At 41.1% G+C, this 24,165-nt stretch overlaps 1 protein-coding gene across 1 annotated transcript; it reads right to left on the minus strand.

The window, feature by feature from the left end:
- Window positions 1-761: 761 nt before the first annotated feature.
- Window positions 762-18,479, minus strand: CCR7 (C-C motif chemokine receptor 7). The gene is made up of 3 exons (XM_083147267.1): window positions 18,428-18,479; window positions 12,114-12,151; window positions 762-4,567 (listed from the first exon to the last, which is right to left on the minus strand). The coding sequence occupies exons 1-3, from the start codon at window positions 18,453-18,455 to the stop codon at window positions 3,503-3,505; spliced, it is 1,131 nt and encodes a 376-aa protein (XP_083003393.1). The 5' UTR covers window positions 18,456-18,479; the 3' UTR covers window positions 762-3,502.
- Window positions 18,480-24,165: the final 5,686 nt, after the last annotated feature.

Consider the following 24,165-nt stretch of genomic DNA (forward strand, 5'->3'; position numbering starts at 1 on the left):
TACCGCGGCGGGGGGGATCGCCAGAAAAATCTGAAATTAGTAGCAGACAACACATCACCCGGACACAGCGGGGAGCCAGGAGCTGGGAGCGGGGGAGCAGGGAGCCGGGAATGGGCAGGGGGGGAGCTGGCGAGCTGGTGGTGCAGGCACGGCTTCAGCACCCTCTAATCTTCCGGCGCCCAGAGCTCGTGCTCTGCCGGCTCCGCCATCGATACGCCCCTGGATTACAAGGACCATCGTGTGTACCCTCAAATTCACCCAATTAATTTTTTGCATAGTCTCATTGGATATGCTGCATGTCCAGTGAAACAGTTCAATGGCTAACAAAGGTTCTAATGATACATAATGCTGTCCTACAGTGTATCATGCATGATTGCCACTTCATTGGGTCACACCATCATCAGGTATGAAACAAATTTTGTAATGCTATGATTATTAAAATAAATTCTGTTTACAATGTTATATTTTGCGGCATTGTTTGCAGAACCACTACAGCACCAAAATAATATAATTGTCCTAAACTTTATTTTGTTACTTAGTTACTTAATTTGTGAGATTTAACATGTTTTTTAAGGAGAGGGGTTTCCAAGAAAAAAAAATCATTATTCTTATCAACGTCACTGCTGACAGGAGCTAATCTTTGAGATCTGTATGTTGAGGTTGGCAATTTATTTCCAGTTTTAAAGGTCAGGGTCAAATATATAATACAAGGTCTTTCAGGAAGACATTTGTTGAGGTTGACAATTTATTTCCAGTTTTGAAGGGCCACCTATAATATTGTGCTACAGCCTGGTATTAAGATCATACATTTTAGAAATCCATATGTAGAGTAGGACAAACTGAGTTAATTATCTCACATTTCAGTATATATCCATTATGATGGTTACATGCATCAATTTTTGTTGTTACATTGTTACAAAGGAGACCAGAAGAAGAAAGTTACAGAAGGCAAGTTGGGAGATGATGAGTTTATTCATAAGATTTTTTAGTGAGGAAATGCAAAATCCTAGAGATGTTATGTAGGTGGAAGAGACAGGACTGATAGATGTCCTAAAAGTGTGGAGAGAAGAAAATAGAATTAAGTATAGAACCATGGCAGTGGACACAGGTGGACAGAAGACGTTATCAAGAGAGAGAGAGAGAGAGAGAGAGAGAGAGAGAGAGAGAGAGAGAGAGAGAGGTGGAATGATAGAAAACCCAATACTAAAAAACCAGTTGACATGATTATAAAACAATACAACAATCCTAATTAGAGATGAGCGTTTCAGATTTAGTCAGTTCCTATCTACAAAACATAGCACAAGTTGGGATTTTTCTGATTGGCTATCGGCTGTCACACGGTTTGGATAGCCAATAAGATCACACTTTGAGATCAGTGTAAATCCGGATAAAGCCAAACCCGCACATCTCTACTCTCAATAGATATAGGACATGGCACCCCCAAAATGGCATAATCACTGGACTTAATGATAACACATTATCACACTGTATATAGACAATAGGACATTGTGCCTTCAGCATGACAAACCACTGGATACTTTATAAATAAGGGATGGTAAATTCATTATTAAATCAATGTGATTGCAAACAACAGCTCTGAAATCTCTTGCATTCAGCTTTTGTTAAGTAACAGTGATGCCAAATCACAAGGAAGCTGCTGCTTGTGATGGATATTCTTTCTTATGTGCAGAATTATAAATCATCATTCTGCTAAATATTCTGTGAAGTTCCTTAATAATATCCTAGACTACAAAGCTATATTATCTGTATTACCTCACTTTTAGCAGTTTTATGCATTCGGAATGGTTTTACATTACCAATTAACCAGGCCATAACTAGGGGTGGGTAAACTTGCTAAAATCAAGGGAGAAAGGACTCATGGGTGGAACAGTCTCTCTGTCCTACAGCATCTATATTTGGCATTCAAGATGCCTGGAATGGCACTTTGCAAACTAGAAAGTTGCGGCATGGAGCAACATTCAGGCACTCCTCCTCAGAATCACCCAGAGTTTCCTAGGAATACTCCAAAATCTCAACTCTTCCAGCCGCAGACAACTAGACCCGCTTCTTGTGTCACTCATTCAGGGGCAGGGCAACACAGGGTGCCTTGTCAACCAGCTATTGCACTGGAAACTGGAAATGTCTCACCGCTATTTCTCTCTCTTTTATTGTACTGTCCATGGTAATTTGATTATGTTTTCCAGAACATTGTTGTCAACACTTGGATCATATCATACTCTTTTTCTCCAGAAAAAAAAAGCAAAAGTATATACAGGTATGTATTATACAGTCATATAGAGTGGCACATATTACAGAATAGCTTAAAGCTAAAATTATACTCAACAGTCACATTCTAATGCTTAATCTAAGCACAATAACAAAGTAACAGAAAAAGAAAAAAACATGATGCATACATGAGGGGAATTATAATTAAAATATTAAATGAGACGTGATCATGATACTTGATAAATGCTGCCTCAAAGCCAATTGGTTGCTATAGGCAACTTCTCCACTGGTCTACTTCCCCAATTTTTGCATGTCTTGATACATTGAACCCTATTTCGTATAACGTAATATATCCATGAATTCTTCTTATATGCTGCATACCTTTACTATTAGCACTACTGGGACAATCTCATGACTGGACTCACATATAACTTTGGCACTATTAGCCTGCCCAATAAGCTATGCTCAGAACACATCTATAGGAATAAGGGACTATGTCCTGCTGTTTGTGGTCAAGTGTATGTATATTTTCCTGATGTTCCACCACTCAAGCTTAATGATAAATGAATGTGTTATTTGCTGGTCATCTCCCTCAAGTTCTGCTGGATGTGTAGTTAGCTGCCTTACAATATTTGCCTATTTTGCTTCCCTGGTCTAACAGATGAAAATAGAACGTCAACAGATTGCACAGAATGTCAAGTTTATATATATATATTGACGGTGGAATTTCCATATTTTTTGAAGTTCCTCTTTGTAATGTTTTCAAGTCCATTTGAGTAGCTTATTCAACAAGTGTAAAAAAAAAAGAAAATCAGAATCACAAGTTATTTGACAGTCAAAGACTAATATACAGTATTATCTTTAAGTTCCAATTTAGTAATAACAAAAGGCTGCTTGGGGGATTTTTCTTTTGTAAAAGCTTGGGTTTCCTGTCAGTGAGATACAGAAGGACTGATAAGATACTTGTTAGTGACAAATTCCAAAAGTCACAAATGATACAGAGAAAAGACTAGACAGTTTAAATGAGTCCTATAGTATCAGATAACTTCAAAGTTAGTTTAAACATATATCTGTCAAGGTTTGCAGAGCAAATGTTTTGCTACAGAACCATAAAAGTATACCATCTGCTAAATACTGCATAGTGATTACTTTTATATTTGCAGGAAATAGTAACTTTATACTGTATGACACTCAATCACTATATATATTCAATTTTACAGCATTACATAGTGATTCAGTTACATAAAATGTTTTTGTGTTCCTGGATCAGAAGTATTCATGGAGAAAAGGTTGTTGTTGTCTCTGTGTCCATTGCAAAAGACCCTCTCTTGCTTGGTTTGGCTGTTGACCATTCAGTGAACTTCTCTTGACTGAGGCATCCCAAATCCTTGAAGAATTTGCACAGGTCATTCCTGAACTTAACTCCAATGATTACATAGAGGAATGGGTTGAGGCAACAACGAAAGCATGCTAGGCTATAGGTTACATCATAAGCAATATCGATGTTCTTGCTTATCTGACAGTCTGTGCTGTTAGTAAAGGTCTTCACTAACATGACACTGTTGTAAGGAAGTTGGAAGACTATAAATACAATGACAATGGCGATGATGACCTTGATAGCTTTGTACTTCTCATAGTTACGTGAATGGAGCAGAGTCCTGATTATCATGATGTAGCAAAAGGACATAATGACCAAGGGTAGAAGAAATCCAAAAACCATCTGGGAGATCTTGAGCTTTGCGTTTAGACTCTCTAGGTCAGTAGAGTATATGGTGCAGGTGTCCTTTTGTTCATCTTTTAGTACGCCACTATAGATCAGCTCAGGAATAGACAAGAAGAAAGCAAACACCCAAATGCTAACACTGGAGAGTTTGCTGACCAAAAGAGTCTTGGACCTGTGACGATGTGCAGAAGGGGCCTGGACAATAGCAAAGTATCTCTCAATGCTCACACACATAAGCAAGAACATCCCGCTGAAGAAACTCATTTTGTAGAGGCAGTAAATGACTTTACACATTTCATTGCCAAAAAGCCAGTAATTGCTTATGCTAACTGCCCAGAAAGGTAGGGTGAAGAGGAAGACCATGTCTGCTATGGCCAAATTCAGCATGTAATAATCTGTTCCAGTTTTTAGTCTTTTGAAGTAAACATACCTTAGCATTACTAGGCTATTTCCTGCCAGTCCTAATATGCAAATAATACCATACATTACTGGTAGAAATGTGGAACGGAAGACACGGACATCTTTCTTTACACACAGAGGTTCGTATCCATCATATTCCATTGTGGCCCCATCATCCTCTTCCGATGGAGTGGTGAAATTTTCTTCTCCATTGCATAACTGTTTTGAGGGACATTAAAAAATATTATTATGTTTATAAACAAGAGACGTATTTGTTTTATAGTTTGCATTAGAATGTACATCATAGACCATTGATATTACCAGAAGCTTATTAGCCTGGATGGAGGAGGAGGCCCATGTACTTCCTCCTCCATCCAGGCTCCTCTATAGCTAGCACCACAGAAATATCTGACACTAGGGGCATATACCTAACTGCACATACACAGAACTATGAGGAAATGGCATATTGCCCATTTTCATGGTGATTTGTGAGGAGGTTCAGATGAGGGACTCTGGAGAGGTGAGTATTGAAAAAATGGGTGCAGAGTGTGTTGTGTGGGCCCCCTTGAACCTAGTTAGAAGCCTGTGTGCACTGTATGGGGATCAATCGCACAAGACTAGTAAGTATGGATCTTAAGAATATACGTATATATATATATATGTAACATTTACTGTCTGCTAGGATTACAATTTGTTATTCAGTGTTTGCTACCACTAGACAAGTAATAGAACAATCAAATGGGACAAGATTTGTCTATATGTGATGCACCAAAGTAGAATAAGAAATATATAATTGACTGTTAATAATTCCAATAAAACTGTGAAATATAAAAACACAAAAAAGTGAGAAAAACACAAAGGGACATGTGAATGTTAAAAAATTCCAATGTGCCAAGAACAATCTTCTTTCTATATAATAATAATAATAATAATAATAATAATAATAATAATGATAAGGATAATAATAATAATAATAATCAGCATCTTATTCAACAAATTGATCTTAATATGTGCCGAGAATTAGATTTATTATAGTATGACGGAGCCTATCTCTATATATATAATTAACTAGTAAGCCCGTTCGAAGCAAAAGCTTCGAAAGCTAGAATGCTACCTTAGTTGTTTGTGCATGTGTGAGTGTGAGAAAGACATGACTCTCTGCCAGCAGATGCCAATGTTTCGGAGACTCAAGGACACTAGAATGAAACAGAAAACACTGCACCTATGGTGGCAACTATGGTGGAAATACAAGATGTGTTTCCAAATACATCAAATGAATACACAAAACCAAAAAGAGTAGAACCACCTAAGGCTGCACCGACTATGTGGCTAAATGCATCAAGTATACTGTACATAGTATGTGCAATTTCAGATTCTGAAAACTGACGATCTTTAAATGATGCAGATTTCTTGTACGTGAAATGAAAAAAATATACAGAAGAACCTTATAGCGTAGTAGATCTAATGATCAAAGTCCAAAGTCCAATATTACATAAAAAGTTCTTAAATGATGGAATCCCTTATGGTCTATGCATTCGTGATGTGTAGCTTCTATGGATTCATCTGTGGTGCATGTATTTTAGCAAGTTGTCAGGCTCTGCTGTGGTATAAACTGGGATTTATAACTTTATATTCTGGAGTTAATTGCACTTATCATCATAAGAGTGTAGTTAAATAGAACTTGCAAAAGAGCTCTGCATTAGACATGTTTAATAAAGAGTGTAACAATTTGCAACATTGTATTCAAGGGCAGACCATTGTAGGAATTATATACTTATAGGATATGCTACTGAAGTAGCTAATATCCGAATAACAAGTGCTAGAAATTACACTTGCTCAGTTTCGATGGAACAATTCAATGTCAAGCTCATATAACGGACTGACAGAATCAAATCACTGATAAGTTTTTAATTAACTGTATACTGTGGCTGTCACTGGCAGCTCTGTCACTTAAGCTAACAACCAGTTAAGAGTTTAAGTGACTGTGACGTTCTATTTCACTCTAGGATACTGATACTGAGAATTGTAGAATTATAATTATATCTATTGTGTACTCATTTTTGCAATTAAAGGGCAACCTGACTGTTATATTTTCCATAGCTGCTTGTGACAGCCGCAATATATGGTTAATTAAAAACTTATCAGTGATTTTGATTCGTTCAGTCAGTTATATGAGCGTAACATTGATTTGTTCCTTCTAAGCAGAGCAAGCATAATAGCCAGCACTTCTAATTCAGATATTAGCTACTTCAGTAGCATATCAAATATATAATAAAATTACTTTTAATGATTCAATTTAAAACAAGTGAAGTATTAAAAAAAACACATTTACAACAAACAAGTGAAAATAGTTTGTGTTTAAAACAGCATGTGCGGGAGAAGAGTGTGGATCAGTTGGTCACCAGCAAGTTGTTAGACAGTCATTAGGTCAACACCATTAGGTCGACGTGCATTTAGGTCGACATGTCTCTAGGTCGACATGCAGGAAGGTCAACATGAGTCTAGGTCGACATGGGTTAGGTCCAGTGTGAAACTGGTGAACCCCTGCTGTATGTGACTGCTCCTACTCTTTGCTAATTTGTTTGGCGATTCTGTCACATCTGGCAAATATCTTTGATCGCTTATGCCACACTAGGAACATCTCTTGTATTTTTTATGATTGCTGGAAACGTACCGGATTATTTCTGAGACACCAAACTCCAAAGTTTTTTGTGCATAGAACACTCATAGTTACTGCCGATTGCAATATTTGCCCCTGATGAAGTCATGATTTGACGAAACGCGTTGGGCCTTCTATCTATGATCAAGAACTTCTGAATTGAGCAATTACTATTGATGTTCACCATTTGTGTATTTGTGATACCCTAATAAGGGTTTTTCTTTTATTATTGTACATTATGTATATGTGCACTTTTTATATTTTATATTAAATATACAACTTTCTTTAAGTGACATTTATTGTTTACTAGCGCACTCTGATCCCCCTTTTTTCCCATATATATATATATATATATATATATATATATATATATATATATATATATATAATTTTGTTTTTAATTTATTTATGTTTATTTAAATTTTTTTTTTAGTCTGGCCCCCCCCAAATGTTTTCATTAGCCAACTCAATCAAAGAAATCCCGGGATTGAAAAAATGACCCGGGATTAGCATTCCTAGTGGGGACCGGCTCTGGTGGCGGGGGAGGTGGTGGATGACGGCGGGGAGCTCCGTCACCACAGGGCGCACAAGCGTCTTATGCGCACACCCCCTGGCGGCAGCTGGTGATAGTTTCGCCAGCCTCTGCAAAGATGGAGCATGCTCCATCTGTATCTGCTGCAGAGTGTGAGTGTGTGTGCGTGTGTGTGTGTGTGTGTGTGTGTGTGTGTGTGTGTGTGGGGGGGGGGGTGTTCTCAGAGCTGAGTCTTTGCTCTGAGTGACATCTAGCTTCACCCCTGGAATTAATTTTTCTGGTGTTGTGTAGGGTATGCTGACATGTGTGTGTCCTCTTTTGTAATTATACGAGTTAGCATGTGCACTTGTTCACATCTTCATTTCTTTTGCATATAATTGCTATTCTCTAAATGTGGTATACTGTATGATAACTTTTAAGCCACATCCTGTCTCACCTGGAGTGAAAGGACAGGAAGCCACAGATTCATATTGACAACTACAAGACTATTTGCCTCCACAGGTGCAACCAAGATAAACATTTGTAACTCACACAAATTATATTCTGAACTCAAGATCACAGACAATAGGAAAGATTAATTAAGCTGTTATCTGTGTTTTTTATGCCATAAAAAGAAATAAAGAATGACAGAACTATTAGGTAGAGTCTTCAGCAGCTTAGTTTATGTTTCCAATTCTCTATGTTTAGAGGCCAGGTGAAATGCAGGCCTGTTGTTACGATTGGTTCACGTTGGGGATTTATACAGTGGTGCATTAAAGTTTGTTAACCCTTCTGAATTCTTAATGTTTCTGCTGAATTTGGCCTAAAACTACCTCAGATTTTCACACAAGTCCTAAAAGTAAATACAAAGAATCACATCAAACAAATGAGACAAAAAAATTAGAAGTGCTCATGTTTTTTATTGAGGAAAATGACCCAATATCACATATCTGTCAGTGGCAAAGTATGTGAACCTTTAGGCTTATTTATGAATTTGAAATGATTAGAGTCAGGTATTTTCATTCTATGGGATGACAATAAGGTTTGAGGGAACAACCTATTAGCCCCCTTCTAAAAAAAAGTGATCTATTAAAGTTTCATGTTCACAACACGTGTTTGTGGAAGTGTATCTTGCCATAAATAAGAAGATTTCTGAGGACCCAAGAAGAATTGTTCATGAGGCTGGAAAACCATCTCTCTAGAGTTTGGACTCAACTAATCAACAGTCAGACAGAATGTGTACAAATGGAGGAAATTCCAGACCATTATTACTCACTGTAGGAGTGGTCAGACAATAAAGATCAATCCAAGACAGTGGTGTAACAATAGCCCCGCAGACCTCGCAGTGGCAGGGAGGCTCTGAGTAAGTGTGGGTGTGGGGTCTGTGGGGGCTATTGCACCGCTGCTGCCTACCGGGAACTGCAGATCTACTTGTCTGTGGTCCCGGCGCTCCTCCTGCTAATGAACAATAGCCCTCACAAAATGTCTTAGCCTCCTCTAGCATCTTTAAAAACTGCTGTTAGGGGCAGCCATTTTGTATGGGTCATTTTTCATTAGCAGCAGGAGGCGTACCGGGACCGCAGACAAGTAGATCTGTAGGTCCTGGCCACAGACCCGGCAGCAGTGGCAAGCGGAGGGGTTAGTGAGGGTTGAGGGGGTTTTCACTTTACGGGGGAGTGCTGACAAAATTTTCTGGTGGGTGGAAATGGAGCGCATATTTTTTAGTTACACCACTGTTCCAAGTGAAGGCTTCTCATAGTTTTCAAGATCACAAAGGAACCCATGGTAATCACTAAGCAACTGATGGCCTTTCTTACATTAGATAATGTTAATGTTCCTGAGTCCATCATCAGGAATACCCTGAACAACAACGGTATGCATGGCAGGATTGCAAGGAGAATGCCGCTGCTCTCCAAAAGACACATTGCTGCCCATCTGCAGTATGCTATAGATCACCTGGACAAGCAAGAGGGCTATTGGAACAATGTTTTGTGGACAGACAAGAACCAAAATATAGCTTTTTTAGTGTAAATAAGGAGCATATATTTTTGGAGAAATGAGAACACTGCATTCCAACTTAAAAACATAATATCATCAGTGAAACATGGGGGTGGTAGTATCATGGTTTGGGGCTGTTTTTCTGAATCTGGCCCAGGATGACTTGCCATCATTGATGGGACAGTGAATTCTGAATTATTCCAGAACATTCAAAAGTAAAATGTCAGGTCATCGATCCAAGAGCAACATCTCAAGAGAATGTAGATCATGCAGCAAGACAAAGACCAAAAACATACAAGTAATTTAACCAGAATTACACTTTTGGAATGGTCAAGTCAGTCTTGACCTTAATCCAGCTTAAATGTTGTGGAAGGACTTGTAGCTAGCAGTTCATGGGAGGAAACCCATCAACATAGCAGAGTTGAAGCAATGTAATAAAAATCCCCACAAGCCAATGTTTAGGACTAATAAACAATTATTATAACCATTTAGACAAGTTATTGCTGCACAGGGTAGTTATACTAGATACAGAAAGCAAAGGATGACATACTTTTGCCAGTCACAAACAAGTAATTTTCCTCAATTAAAAATAAATGAGCACATCTATTTTTTTGTATGACTTGGTCCTCTTTATCTAATTAGTGAGAAGCTGATTGGTTGCACTGAAAAATGTCTCCACTTATCCTCTTCTACTTTTGAAGGTTTTATACATATCCCCCTCGATATTATATGCAGTGCAAAAATACATTTTACATTCCTAATAGAGATGTGTGGTTTGGTTCATCATAAATCTGAACAAGCTTGAATTTTTTGGATTCTGAACCAAGGGCATATTTGTGCATGTGTAGACCCGGCAACGAATGGCCTCGACGAGCTACACACTCGCCAGGCTGTTCATCACAGGGAAGGCCGGGAGGTGAACTGCAGTGGGAATGGGGCTAACCCATTTTATGGGCGTCCAAATGAAAATGCTGGGCATTCCCATGGTATGCGGGCAGACCGATGCCTGTTGGGGGTGGGCGGCTGATGTCACAGGATGTCAGCCGCTCACCCTGTCTTCACCCAGGCGCACACAAATAGAAGTCAGTTTTCACTGACTTCTATTTGCGGTTGGCTACCATTGAATGATTACTCCTGCAGTGTAGGCATGCAGGGGCTGGGGGGATGCATTTTCATTACACAGGGGAATCAGCGGCAACAGGGGGGTGGATGTTTGGATGGATGGCGGGCAGCGTCTCATGACCCTTAATAAGCTGCGATGTTCAAAGCTTACTGAACACAACTGAATCAGGCACCAAGTTCCGGTTCTGAGTGCCAGTTCAGATCTTCCCATTGTTCAGAGTTTGGAGTTTAAAGCCAAATTGTGGGTGTTGGATTGCAAAGATAACATGATTTTAGTTGTTTTTTTTTTTTGTCAATTTCCAAGTAATCCAAAACCCTAGATTCAGATTTTAAATCCAATTTCTGAACCAAAACACTTAAGGGTGGTTATTAAAAAACAAAAAAATGTCTCATGTTTTGCACCAAATGCAAAACATGAGACAATTCCTGGAGCTGCCACGCAAAGCATTTTTGGAATTGGGTCTAGCTAATCTCTGTATTGGTAGCTCCTAATGTGATCTTGCTTCATGTTTGGCTAACACTTTGCTGTAAGAATAAATGTAGTGAGGACCAATTACAATATTAACAACCAAGACATTAATATAACTGTATCTGTAGCAACATGTCTGGAGGTAGGATAACTTCCTGGAAAGGAGGCACTAAACCCTTTGAGTGCCAAGGTTGCTGTGAGAGATGTGCAAAATATCCGTTAAAAATGCCAGAACCGTAATCGAGGAATATGAATCTCTTTAGTTATTGCTGGCAAATGATATTAAGTAAATTTAAAGTTAATTAAAGTTTAGTCAAATATTGCCGCAAAAAAAAAAAAACCTGAGAAAGGCTGGCATTTTTAGTGGATATTTTGCACATCTCTCACAGCAACGTTTGCACTCATAGGGTTAAAGCAAGTTATTGAAGAACGCAAATTAAATGAACTGTGGTCAGTCACATGTTTATTTAGGTGCTGATTAAACGTCCTAAATACAAACACTGCAAATTTTGATTCAACTGTATAAGTGAAAATCATACATACATTTTACTATCACATGCACAACTAAAATAATTGAAATCTCAAATAGATTAGAATGTAACTAAAAGCATACTACCAGTATTCAGTATGTAACTTGTTTGGTTTTCTTCCAAGAGGTTTTTAACCAAGGTGTGAAATTGTCATAGGACTTGTGTGGTTAAGGCGTTGGCTCAGGTACAGTTACTGTTGCACAGATAATGCTAGTACACAAGGGGCTGTGTAGGCGAGATGTTTATATTGGGTACTGTCTTTATAGTAGAACTATTTTATATCAGCAGGAGATTGAGAGATAGCAAATCGGATGTATAAAGAGGTGGGTGAAAAAAATAGATAGAAAAGAGAATAGTTGTAGGTTTGGCAGAAAACTGAGTTTATTCTACAACAACCAGAGTTTTATAGTGCCCATATAGGGACACAGGATGGCTTATAGATCTTATCATACAGACCCCCATGAGTGAATACTCACCTGCACTACAGCCAGCACAACAGCGACCTGCAGCACATCTAAAAATGAGAAGAAAAGTGAGCTCATGATATTTTGTTCTATAACAATGATATATATATATATATAAATATATGTGTGTGTGTACTTTAATGAAGAAGAAAAGCAATTTCATATTTTCACACAAAAGATAAAGGTGACTATGGAGACATTCTGTTATGAATCGGGTGTGAACCCCAAGCCATAACTGCTGTTTAAAACGGTCACGGCGGATCCTACACTGACTCTGTTGAAATCTCTCAATGATGGCTGACACCTGCATAACTAAGGCTTTACCTCTGTTAGTCATGTTTGGAGGGGCAAATTAAGTCTGCCCCAACTCCGGTGCCACCAGGTCCTATGTGGAACAAAGTGTCAGCAATCTTTGAGAATTAACAAAAGGAGATACTGGCTAATGATGGCCTAACAAGGTAAATAAAAATATTCAGGAAAAGCACTGCTGCATACACAAGGAAAATAAGTGATCTAATTGCATCCGCAATCTATTCACAAAACATACTGAATGACCAAGTCGCGAACAACCAGAGCCCACCAAGTTGCATATACAATAATTTTTACACCACATAAAAACACAAAGGGGGAAATTTACTAACAAGAATTTGTGAAAAAAAATTTGTATTTTCATACGAAAATACGATTTTTTAGGGCGTACAGATGTAGCGGGATTCATCTTTGCAGGTGATGGCGATGGCGTCGCCATCGCCAACCCCTGCCCCACTGCCATCTGTATGCCGGAAGGGGAGGTGCGCGCGCGTCCCCTTCCGACGGTGCTGCCCTCGGGCGCCCGGTGCCCACACCGGGCGACCGCACCCCCCCGCAGTGCCTCGGGTCCCCCCCCAGCCCTCTCGAGCGGGAGGCGGACAGTATTGCGTCCGCCTCGCCGCCCGGATACTGAGACACGCGTGCGTGGGGGACACACGCGCGTCTCAGTCAGATAGAGGCGCCGTGTTGCTGGCGGATCACCAGCAGCATGTTGCTGGCGGTTCGCCAGCAACAACGAGGCCAGATTCATCTGTATATGTATTTTTGGCATTTACTATGCCAAAAATACGAATTTTCGTATTCATATTGATGGGACATTCGTATTTGGATTTACAAATACAAATGAATACACCATTGATAGAATACGCCAGGAATCACCATTCAAAAGAATGGTGGTTCCTGATTTACTAAGCGGCCGTAATGAAAATACGGACGCTAATTAGCGTGAAACGGCCGCGAATATATGGCAGGAAAATACACTTTATTTTCCTGTCGTATTAGGCAGAAGCCTGCACGCAGGGCCGGTGCAAGCCTCCCCCCCCCCCACCCCAGGCAAATCCTCCGCCCGCCGCCCAATGCACGCTCCAGGGGGGGGGGGGGCAAGCGAGTGATACTGCGGCGGGCAGCTGCGCTCTGGGAGGAGGGGGGTCCGGGCGATACTGCAGCTGGCGCTTCGGGGGGGGGGGGATTGCGCGCGATACTGCAACGGGCGCCTGTGCTCCGGGGTGGGGGGGTGCAGGCTGTACTGCGATGGGTGCCCGCAGCCTCCATGTCCAGAGGGGGAGGATAGCATTGATTAAATTCATGGGTGGGATGGGGGGAGGGAGAGGGAAGCCCACTGTCTGTCTTACCTGCTCCCAGGTTTCTATGGTACCTCTATGGTACCTCTCCTCGGTGGCTCATTACCGCCCTCCAGTGCCCGGCGCCCTAGGCAAATGCCTAGCTCTGCCTAGTGGTGGTGCCGGCCCTGCCTGCACGGATCAGTCAGATCCGTACAGGCTTCAGTGTTAAAATATAGAGAAATAAATAAAAAAAATTTTTTTTTAATGGCGTGGGGTCTCCCCCACAGCTGTAACCACAACAAGGCTGAAAGAGCCGTGGCCGGTAATAAAAAAATCAGGAAACCTGACAAATAGGGGTTCCCCGATTTTTTAAAACCAGCCCCAGGCTCCAGGTCCAGGGCTGGTTCCCAAAATACGCGGGATAAAATTACTAGGAGTCCCCCGTATTTTAAGAACCAGGCCAAACCAGCCAGCAGGGTAATGTCACAGCCGGGGGACATTTATTATATAAGGTCCCGCGGCCAAAACATCACCCTACTGACCAGTCAGCCGGCCAGGGGCCCTGGGGGAGTGGGGACCCCCCCAATAAAGGAGTTTCCCCCCTCCAGGACTTACCTGACAAGGCTGAAGCCTGGTGCTGTCCCCGGTGACCCTGTGCAGTGGTCACCGGGCTGATTTCAGTGTAAAAAAATAGAGAAAGTCAGCTCTTTTATTCTGCCCAGATGGCACAATTTACATAAAGTAATCAGTAAGTTACTGCCATTCATTTGCAAGGGTGATTACCTCGCAGGCACACATACAAATGTGAATCCCGCACCAGTCCAAAATATTCTATCAATGACCCACTTTTCTCCAATTTATGATGGTTTATTTTGAACAATGCCTTTCAAGTAATATATGGAGGTGCTACCCACTGCTTAGATATAAACCTGAAACACCCATACAAGAAAAAGTAAGCAGTAGTGTAAGTGCACTAAGAGTCGTATAATAAAAATAAAATATAACTTTTGTTTTTGATAAAAATTGTGAAATATTAAAATACAGTAAATGAATAAAGAATAAAAAAAAGTGTGTTGAAATAAGTGGCCACTGCCTATATTCAGTATTTAGGGATAATATGTTCCCTATGTGTGCTTAGTGTTTCCTATTATTACTGTATGTTTATAAATCCTGCCCAATTACACATTTTATCACACTGTTTTTTTTCTAGCAAGAATTACTCTAGATCAGTGGTCTCCAACCTTTTTTGGGGCATGAGCTACTCGCGGAAAAATAAACCACCCGAAGAGCTACTAAAATAAAAAAATCTGTGTAATAACCAAATAATGCCCTCTACACATTATGCCACACACTGTAATGCCCCTGACACATTATGCCACACACTGCAAGTCCAATATGCCGCATACATACCTCCCAACACTGGAGGCAGAGGAGAAGGGACAACTGCGCGTGCCGAAGGCATTACCTACTATCGTGGAACTCCTCATACCTTTAGTATGGAAAATTGCAGAATTACAGCAATTATACCTTTTCCTAATGAATAGTAAAACCAGGCCAGAACTGAATGTAAACTAATCAGAGCACCTTTGACATTATCATTAAAACAATTTTCGTATTGTGAATAATTGTTACCTACACACCAAACAAGAGTTTAAAACTGCCATGCCATACCATTAGTATCCCATGGGCAAAAACACAGACACATTGACCTGTACGGGAAAAGAAAATGCACATAAGGGAAAAAAACACACAAATAGCTCACACAGCAATTAAGTAAATAAAAATACACTGGCCTCTATCTGTGAATCAGTAGACGTGATGGTCAATTTCCCTCTTTCTGGCTCAGTGGGGGGGAGTTTATGCAGCCAGAATTTGTCAACATTAGGAGCAGTGATCAGCACTGGGCGAGCAAGTGGGCAGGGAAGTTGTGTGCCTCACCAATGTCCTGGGTCTGTGGTCGCCACCGCTGATGCTTCCTTTCTCAAGGGGGAGGAGAGGAGGGAAGTTTTGTGCCTCACCAATGTCCGGTAGCTCCCGAGCGACGGGTTGGCGACCACTGCTCTAGATAATGTGTGTGTAACTGTGTCAAAAAATTGTTTCAGTTTCTGCCATGAAACATTTTAACAGGATAACAGTATCTATTATGTATCTATATTCTTTGGCTCTTCAATATGCCATAGGAGTATTTAAATGTGAATTTGGATTTAGGCACTGGGATTTATATTTTTTTCTGAGAGGGAAAAACACGTTGTGCTAAATTCTACAGTCAGATGGATCGAGTCATGTGAACCAAAGGGCCTGCGAATGGATGCTTCACAGTAACATCAATTTGCAGCCTAGTGGGATCCACCCACATCATTTGACAATCGGCGACCATCGAATGAAGGCGAAGGTGCACGCATATAAAAGTGACTCTCAAGTCACTTACATTTGCGTGGATGCTTGGGAGGAAGTAGGTGGGCAGCTGACATCTGGTGATGTCAGCTGGCCGCCCCCCCCCCCCCCACCTGCATCATCGGGGCAGAAATCGCTCACCCATGCAAACATACGGGGGAGCGAATGAACATACGGGGGAGCGAATGAACCAGAATAACCCCCATTATGCCTTCCTGTCACAGGTCTATTGACCTGTATGCCATTTCATGAATGCTGAAGGGATGCGGTCAACATGCCGGCGGTCGGAATCCTGATTGACGAAATACCAATGCCGGAATCCCGACCACCGCAATGCTGTCACTTTGTCCCACGACACCTATAGAGGGAGAAAAAAAAATGTGCCGAGCATAGCAAGGAATCGGGTCCGCAAGGGGGGGGGAGGGGGGGCGCGTTCCACCCCCCCTCCTTGTCTGCATTTTGGCGGTCGGGATTCCAGCAGTGGTAGTGCGACCGTCGGGATTCTGACCACTAGCATTTCATTCTGAATCCATGCTGAATACTCAACAACAGTGTAGCTCTGTGCAGAATGCAGAATTGGGTTGTCTGTATCATTTTCTCTCATTCCTGTGCAGTCCATGTGTGCAGGCCACCTGATTTACAGTATGGCTTGTATTACTGCATCTAACTCGAAACAGAAATGAATAAGATAGACTCATAATCTGCCCATAACCCTACTTTACCACTTTCTGTCTCAAAAAGTCACTTTTTCCGTGAACCAAACCACTCTCAGTCACAAATTAAAAAACACAAGTGAAAAACAAAGTCTTTTCCCCATGAATTGACATTATCTAGAGAAGATAAGTCATTTTAAAAAGTCCCTTTTAGCTAGTCACTTGACACAATGCACTAATGAATGGATACTTGTTTAACTGTATAACTGCCAGTGGAGATAGTATACAAAAAAATAGTTCAAATAATATTAACTGCACACTGGATGTACAACTTTTTTCAATTAGTTATTGCATATACAGGTTTTATTATATTGATATTTTGAATAGAAAACATATTTACTATTTAATCATTTCTAGTGACATATTTCTATACAAATTTGCATTTAATAACCATAATATGACTTTGGAAGCTGAGACAAATCATATACTGTATTGTTAAAAAGGTCAAAGCATGTTAAGATGTTTTCCCACTGTACCCTCACTTACTGTGTGCTTTAAAGGCAAACTCTACTGACATTTCCAGGAAACTCGCACACTGGTGGCAGTACACCAGGATCAGGTACACTGCTCCCAGTGAATGTGTACTGGTGTCATTACACAATTCACTGTGAATCACATCCTAATGTTGCTACAACAAGGGAATTCAAGACTACTGCCATATTCCACTATTAGATGGAAATTTACTAAGATGGGAGTTCTATTTCACATGGGATGTTGCTATGGGTAACCACTCCTATTCCCTCTATTATCTTTTAGAAGGTGCTAAATATATAAGATGTAGATTTTGATTGGTTTCCCATAGCAACACCCCATGTAAAATAGAAGTCCCATCTTAGTACATTTCCCCCTTAATGCCTTATTCCCTGCATACTGTGTATATAACCTCTACCCGGTATTCTTATAAACAGTATTTTTTGTTATCTATGATAATGTTTAGCATTAAAGGCTCTGTCATGTCAGTCAGATACCATAATGTAGTTTATGCTGCGTTTCATGTGGTGAGAGTATATAGGAGCGTATAGCCAGCTATAAATACTGTATAAACCAATGTTACTTCCTAACCAAAAAGATCTCGCAGATACAATATGTATTTATATGTATGTGGAAATTGCATTATATCTGTGTGTGTGATATGTGTAACTTGTAGTTACACATATCACACATATCACAACCTGTAGTTGATTTAAGCAAAATATATACTGTATAGTCACACGTGTCATTATAATGTATAATTAAGACAAATATGGCTTGTTAGTTTAAGTAAGTGATAAATGTCATTCACAATCATTCACAAATAATCTAATAGTTTTCAATTGTACCTATTTTTCATGCAATAGCGGTTTTTGGTTACATGCATTCATATGGAGAACAGAAGCACAGACAACGGGATTGCCAAAGGCACCAGCGAAAATCAAATTTTCTGATTCATTATATGAATGAATATCTATTGGATACTGACACAAAGCTGTCTGGTTTATGTACTTTTCTAGTGCTTTTTCTACTGTGTATGTGTATGTGTAATGTAATAGTACTCCATATTGGTAACTAACTAATGAGGTAAATAAGTAAAGTCTCTGCATCTGGCCAATGCTATGTGCTGACTGGTATATGACAGTCAGGGACTTACCACATCTTGGCAGCAGCAGCAGCAGCATGATGACTGTGTGGAAGGGATCCTGCATGAGCTCTAGAAACAATGAGTATGAGTTCATCCCATGTACAGAGTATATGCAAACAAAGCAGACCTCCCCTGTTTCCTGAATTTCAGTATGTACATTTGTCTGTATACAATCAGACGTATATATAACTTATCAATTCAAAGCTTTTAGGTCATTTAAAAAAATCTCTAAACAAAATGACATTTATTTACAAAGTGAACAATATTGCAGAAGCACAGAGGAGATTATAGTGACTATTCGTACAACATGTGGATATATAGGAGCACATGTAGGGCCAGTTGTAATGACGCCCGGTTGTCCGGAGGTGTGGGTTCCCGGCATACAGATGGAGCCATCCTCATCTAGCCGTCTCTGGATAGCCATGGTGAGTCATGGCAATCCTACTGTTTTCAGCTGCAATACAATACATAGGGCGGTATTCAATGTGAATACCGGCGACGTGCAGCGAATCCTGTTTAGGATTCGCTGCACATTCGCCACTGCTCGCTACGTTCCGGAGCCTCGCCGGCTCCGGTATTCAACGAGTCAGGGGCTCGCTGCCCCTGACCGGCGAGTATGAGCTCCTGCGGCGAACGCCGCAGGGAGCCTGAGGACGGCGGCAGGCAGGGAGATGGAAGTCTCCCTGCCTGCCCCAAAACGTTTGTGGGGGGGAGGTGGGCTCCCCGGGAGCCAGGCAGCACAGGCTGCCCCCGGGGGTGCCAGTAGGGGACCGGGTATATTCACTACACCCGATCATGAATATGTAATGATCGGGTGAAGTGAATATATAAATATCTAATGAGCGGCTCGGCTCCGGCCCCCTGCTGGCTGGTCTGTGTAAAAAAAAAAAAAAATAGCATGCCCCTCCTCAGAATAAAATTCCTGATTTTTTTACACCAATTGTAAAAAACAAAACACTTTATTTTAAAAGTTCACATTCCACATTCCACTGCTACTCAGTGAATTATGGCGAAAAAAAACTTGAAATGTATTCGCCATCTGGTCATTGAATAGGGTGATTCACCGTTTTAGTCAGAAATTCGCCTTACAGCACAAAATCGCCATACAAACCTGGCGAATCAGCCTCATTGAATACCGCCCATAGAACAATACAGTAGGGGATTAGCACAGTAATCCCATAGCTCACTTAATCCTATTAAAGGGCTAGATGAGGATGGCTCCATCTGTAACTCATGCATTTTTTTTAAGTGGCAATCATTTACATATATGATTTACATATACTGTATGATTGCAATTTTTTCAAACCCTGAGTTTGGTAGGGAATCTGAACCTCATTTTTTTTTCAGAAATTGCGGGAGGCTCGCAATTATTAGGGTAGTCCGACACAACCACAGAAAATAGGAAAAGTCTCCCGTATCCCAACAGCTTCCTGAGCAGGTAAGAAGGGTAAAAACTCACTGGCCAAGTGACATGAATCATAAATATAACCCCTACCCACGCGGCAGCAAAACATAGGGATGGCCATCGACCATCGATGATTCGAAATAATGGATAGTTTATGGCAGATGTTGACTACTTTTGCCATCGATTGGGAGAACCAGATAAGTTCCCTCCATCGATGGTGCAGCAAAACCAAATTTTTGCTTTTGTTTTGTTTTTTCAAAGTGTCAGGACATTGAGCATAGCTCCGCTCCTGACACCCATGAAGCCCCATCCCCACATTCTGATAGGTCTACGGGCCAGTCAGTCAAAGAAAATGGATGAACATCGATAGGTAAAAATATTGATGGGCATCGATCACATAGTTTATTATTATGGATGGCTGGTTGCAGATGGTTGCCATGGATGGCGACTGCAACGATTGCCATCCCTAGCATATCATGTTCGGGTGGGGCACAATGATGTTTAAAGCCAGTCCTCCCCTGAAGCCTCCAGCAGTGTCTCCTCTTAGAGCTTCCCACATAGGGGGCAAATGATATAGGCAAGTATGTCCTACGTGCAACATCTTCACTTGTCCTGTTTAGGAGGTTTGCTAGATCTCCCCCATATCTGTTCCCGGAATGTAGTGGGAATTGGTTGGTACCATGCCCATCTATATTCAATAAAACCAGAACAGCAAAACTTACCAGAATAAATCTAGCTACAGTATGGAAGGTTTATTTGTAGAGTTGAAATGTGTCAGCTTAAAAAATAAAAGATAGTGATGGTGCTATACAGTAGGTCAAAGAGCCAAGAATGTTAGGTAGGAGGCAGCTACTTTATATCAATTTATATTACTTACCTTTACAGAGTCCTGTGTTGGAGCTACAGCTGCAATAAAAATAAAAATCAATGACAAAATGGCCGCTGCACATGAAGAGCAGGGATTTTGTCTCGTGAACATAGTGGGTGCCATGTATCAGGGGACCTGAGCATGCGCAGTAGCCCCATGGCATGTTTTTGATTGCCGTTTAAAAAAAAAAAAAACCTTGGAGATCATCTTGCATCCTACACCTCTGGCAAACTCAGACCTTATTGCATATATCTTAAGATCTGTACCAGAGTCTAGTGTGCAAGTCTTTGGGGTAATGGCGCATTGTCCACTTTACCTTGTGATTTACCTACCACACATGTGCAAAACACTGAGAAAATGGCAGCCACACCATTTTTCCTGTGATTTCTACGCCAATTAAAACCTGTGTTAATGTACCTGACTGGTAGCCTGATGGTATCAACTCCCGTCGTGAGGAAAGGTGGTACACAATGGCATTAATTTCTCACATCACTGAGGTTGTGGGTGTGATTCCAACCAGGTCCTATAAAAAAAAAAAGTGTGTGTCTATGTGAAATATATATTGCAAACTCTATTGGACAGGTATATATACTTCATATATGTGTATACATGCTCATCATCTATATATATATATATATATATATATATATATATATATATATATATGTCTAGTGTCTGATTGTGTGTCTCCAAAACACTGACATCTGTTTACAGTGAGTGAAAATACATATGTTTATCTTTTACCAGGGCCGTAACTGAATTCAGCCAATCGGCGTCCGGCAAGTCTTTTCAAAGTCATAAGCGCTTCCCGCCGCCAGGCAGATAGCGATAGGAGACGGAGTGAGTGAAGGCTGCCGCTACACCAGTCCCTGGACCCCTGGACGCTGCCTACCCCCGCTGGCTGCACACAGGTATGTTGGCAGCGGGGGTCCAGGGACTGGTGTAGCGGCAGCTTCCACTCACTCGTCACTCCATCTCCTAACGCTATTTGCCTGGCGACGGGAAGCGCTGATGATTTTGAAAAGACTTGCCGGACACTGATTGGCTGAATTCAGCCAATCAACGTCCGGCAAGTCTTTTCAAAATCTGCTTCCCGCCCACCGCCCGACAGCGCTAGGAGCCGGAGTTAACCTACTCCAGTCCCCGGACCCCCGCTGCCTGTCCCCAAGGCAGTCATTTGGTGTGTGTGTGTCCCCGCCCCCGCCGGGCGGGGGGGGGGGTGGCGACCAAATGACTGCGGCCTCGGGCGCCGAAACACCTAGTTTCGGCCCTGCTTTTACACATGCACAAACACAGAGGCAATCACAAGTTAGCAGACTAGCTTTCAAAGCATTTACTTTAAAAGGGATTACTAGTAATTAAAAAATACACCTTTATTGTCATGATCTCATTCTGTCCATGTGACAGTTAATGATTTAATATGCATACTTAAAGCCTTTTAAATGTGCTTTGATGCTGATAGGAGCATGGACTTTTGCAGACACAGTTAATATTTGTTCCCTTTGATTTGCTTTGCTCTGCGTCATTTTTCACATAGACTGCAGCGTTATGAAGCATTAATATGCAGCTTAATTATATAATGAAGTTAAATAAAATCACTAATTAAATACATATGTAGTAAACACATAGCAGACTATGCTGCATTCACTTTCAGTTTGGGTAATTAGTGTATGTTAAAGCGAGTACACAAATAAGATTTTCATTGTGCCCTTAACTACAGTAGCTTATTTTATTTTTAACTTCTACAGTATGTGTGGGCTGCAACATCATCTCACCTTTAGCAAACTGCTGCAGAAAAGGAGCAAATGCTGTTTGGGGCAATACGGATGGTGTAATGGTTAGCATTACTACCTCACAGAGCTGAGGTCATGGGTTCGATTCCCACCATGGCCCTAACGGTGCGGAGTTTGTATATTCTCCCTGTACTTCTGTGGGTTTCCTCCGGGTACTCTGGTTTACTCCCACAATCCAAAAATATACTGGTAGGTTACTTGGCTCCTAACAAAATTTAACCCTAGAATGAATGTGTGCGTGTACATGTAGTAGGGAATATATGTGGGGCAGGGACTGATGTGAGTGTTCAAAATATTCTCTGTAAAGCGCTGTGTAATATGTGTGCGCTATATAAGAAACTGATAATAATAAATGAATAAATTATGGAATTTATCTTATTTACATATGATTTCTGTATATGCAATGCTATATGTTACATAAATAATTCAGTATATGGAATGCTCTTATTTGGTTCTCAAATGATATTGAGCTCCACTGTTTCCAAGAGCATACCCATCAGTGGCGATTTTTACTCATGGGCTGCAGTAAAAATCTGCTACTGTCTCGGCCTAAAGTGAAGCCAGATGCAGTCTGTGAGACTGCTCTGGCTTCAATGTGACTGGCAGTGACTTCCTATTGGAAGTCTAACCTGCCAGTCACTCAAGGCAATCCCATTGGGGGGTTTTCCCTCGATCTGGGATGCCTCTCTGTGTGCAAATGCGCAGCAGCCCACAAATCCGATTCTACCCATCCGCAGTACCACAGATGATACTGCGCATGCGCCATACCCAGGAACCCAATTAAGCCTCCTGGGGCTGCTGCAAAGGCAGCCCATGGAGGCTAGGGCAAGCGCATGTGCAGTATGTATGAAGTGCAGGGGACCGGCAGCCGGGGAGCGCGGCAGCCAGGGCGTGTGGAGGAGGCAGAGGCAGCAGCAGCGGAGGGGGGCACATTGCGGCAGCCCCCCTCCTCCAAAACGGTAAGAGCTGCCACAGATGCCCATACACCAGCATGCAGGAAAAAGACCATCAGGCCACCTAGAAGTATCAATACATTTTAATAGGCAAAAAAAATCAAACATTAAACATTGAAAACCTGATTTAAAGGACTTTTTGTGACAGTTTATTAGTAAAAAATATAGGCATAATGCAGAGATGTTGGTGATGTTAACACAATTTGTTTACAATAAGCTAAATATTCTTTTTAAACTTTATTGATCATTACAGTAATAGAATTATGGTGTTCCTTATTATTTGACTACTTATATTTAAGTATGACAGAAATATTTTAAATATGTATATTTGATAATGCTTTCATTGCTTTTTTCTTAATCAATTCCTCTATGTTTAAAAATGCAAATGTTATGTTTCTGCCCCTTTTACTTCTAGTAGTGTATACTTACCTACTCTTCCAGAAGTTGCAGGAGACTCATGCTTTTTTGAGTAGTCCATTGCAACCCCATTGTACTCCTACATCATCCCACCGCTTCCTAGGGAAGTGGGAAGCATACACAGATAAAGCTGGGAATCCTGGATCCTCGTGAAGGGGTGGTGCTAAAATGCAGCAAATTATCATCATTGTATTCCTGCCCTCTTCTCGAAGACCCGTGATTTGTGGGATTGAACATAATGGGGGCAGGGCCTAATGATGTGGCCACTTGGCTCCACCCATGAAGATCCCTGCTGCTTCACCTCTCTGGTG

This window comes from Crinia signifera, chromosome 6 (genome assembly GCF_055691185.1).
Source record: "Crinia signifera chromosome 6, ASM5569118v1, whole genome shotgun sequence".
In the NCBI taxonomy this organism is placed as follows: Eukaryota; Metazoa; Chordata; class Amphibia; order Anura; family Myobatrachidae; genus Crinia; species Crinia signifera.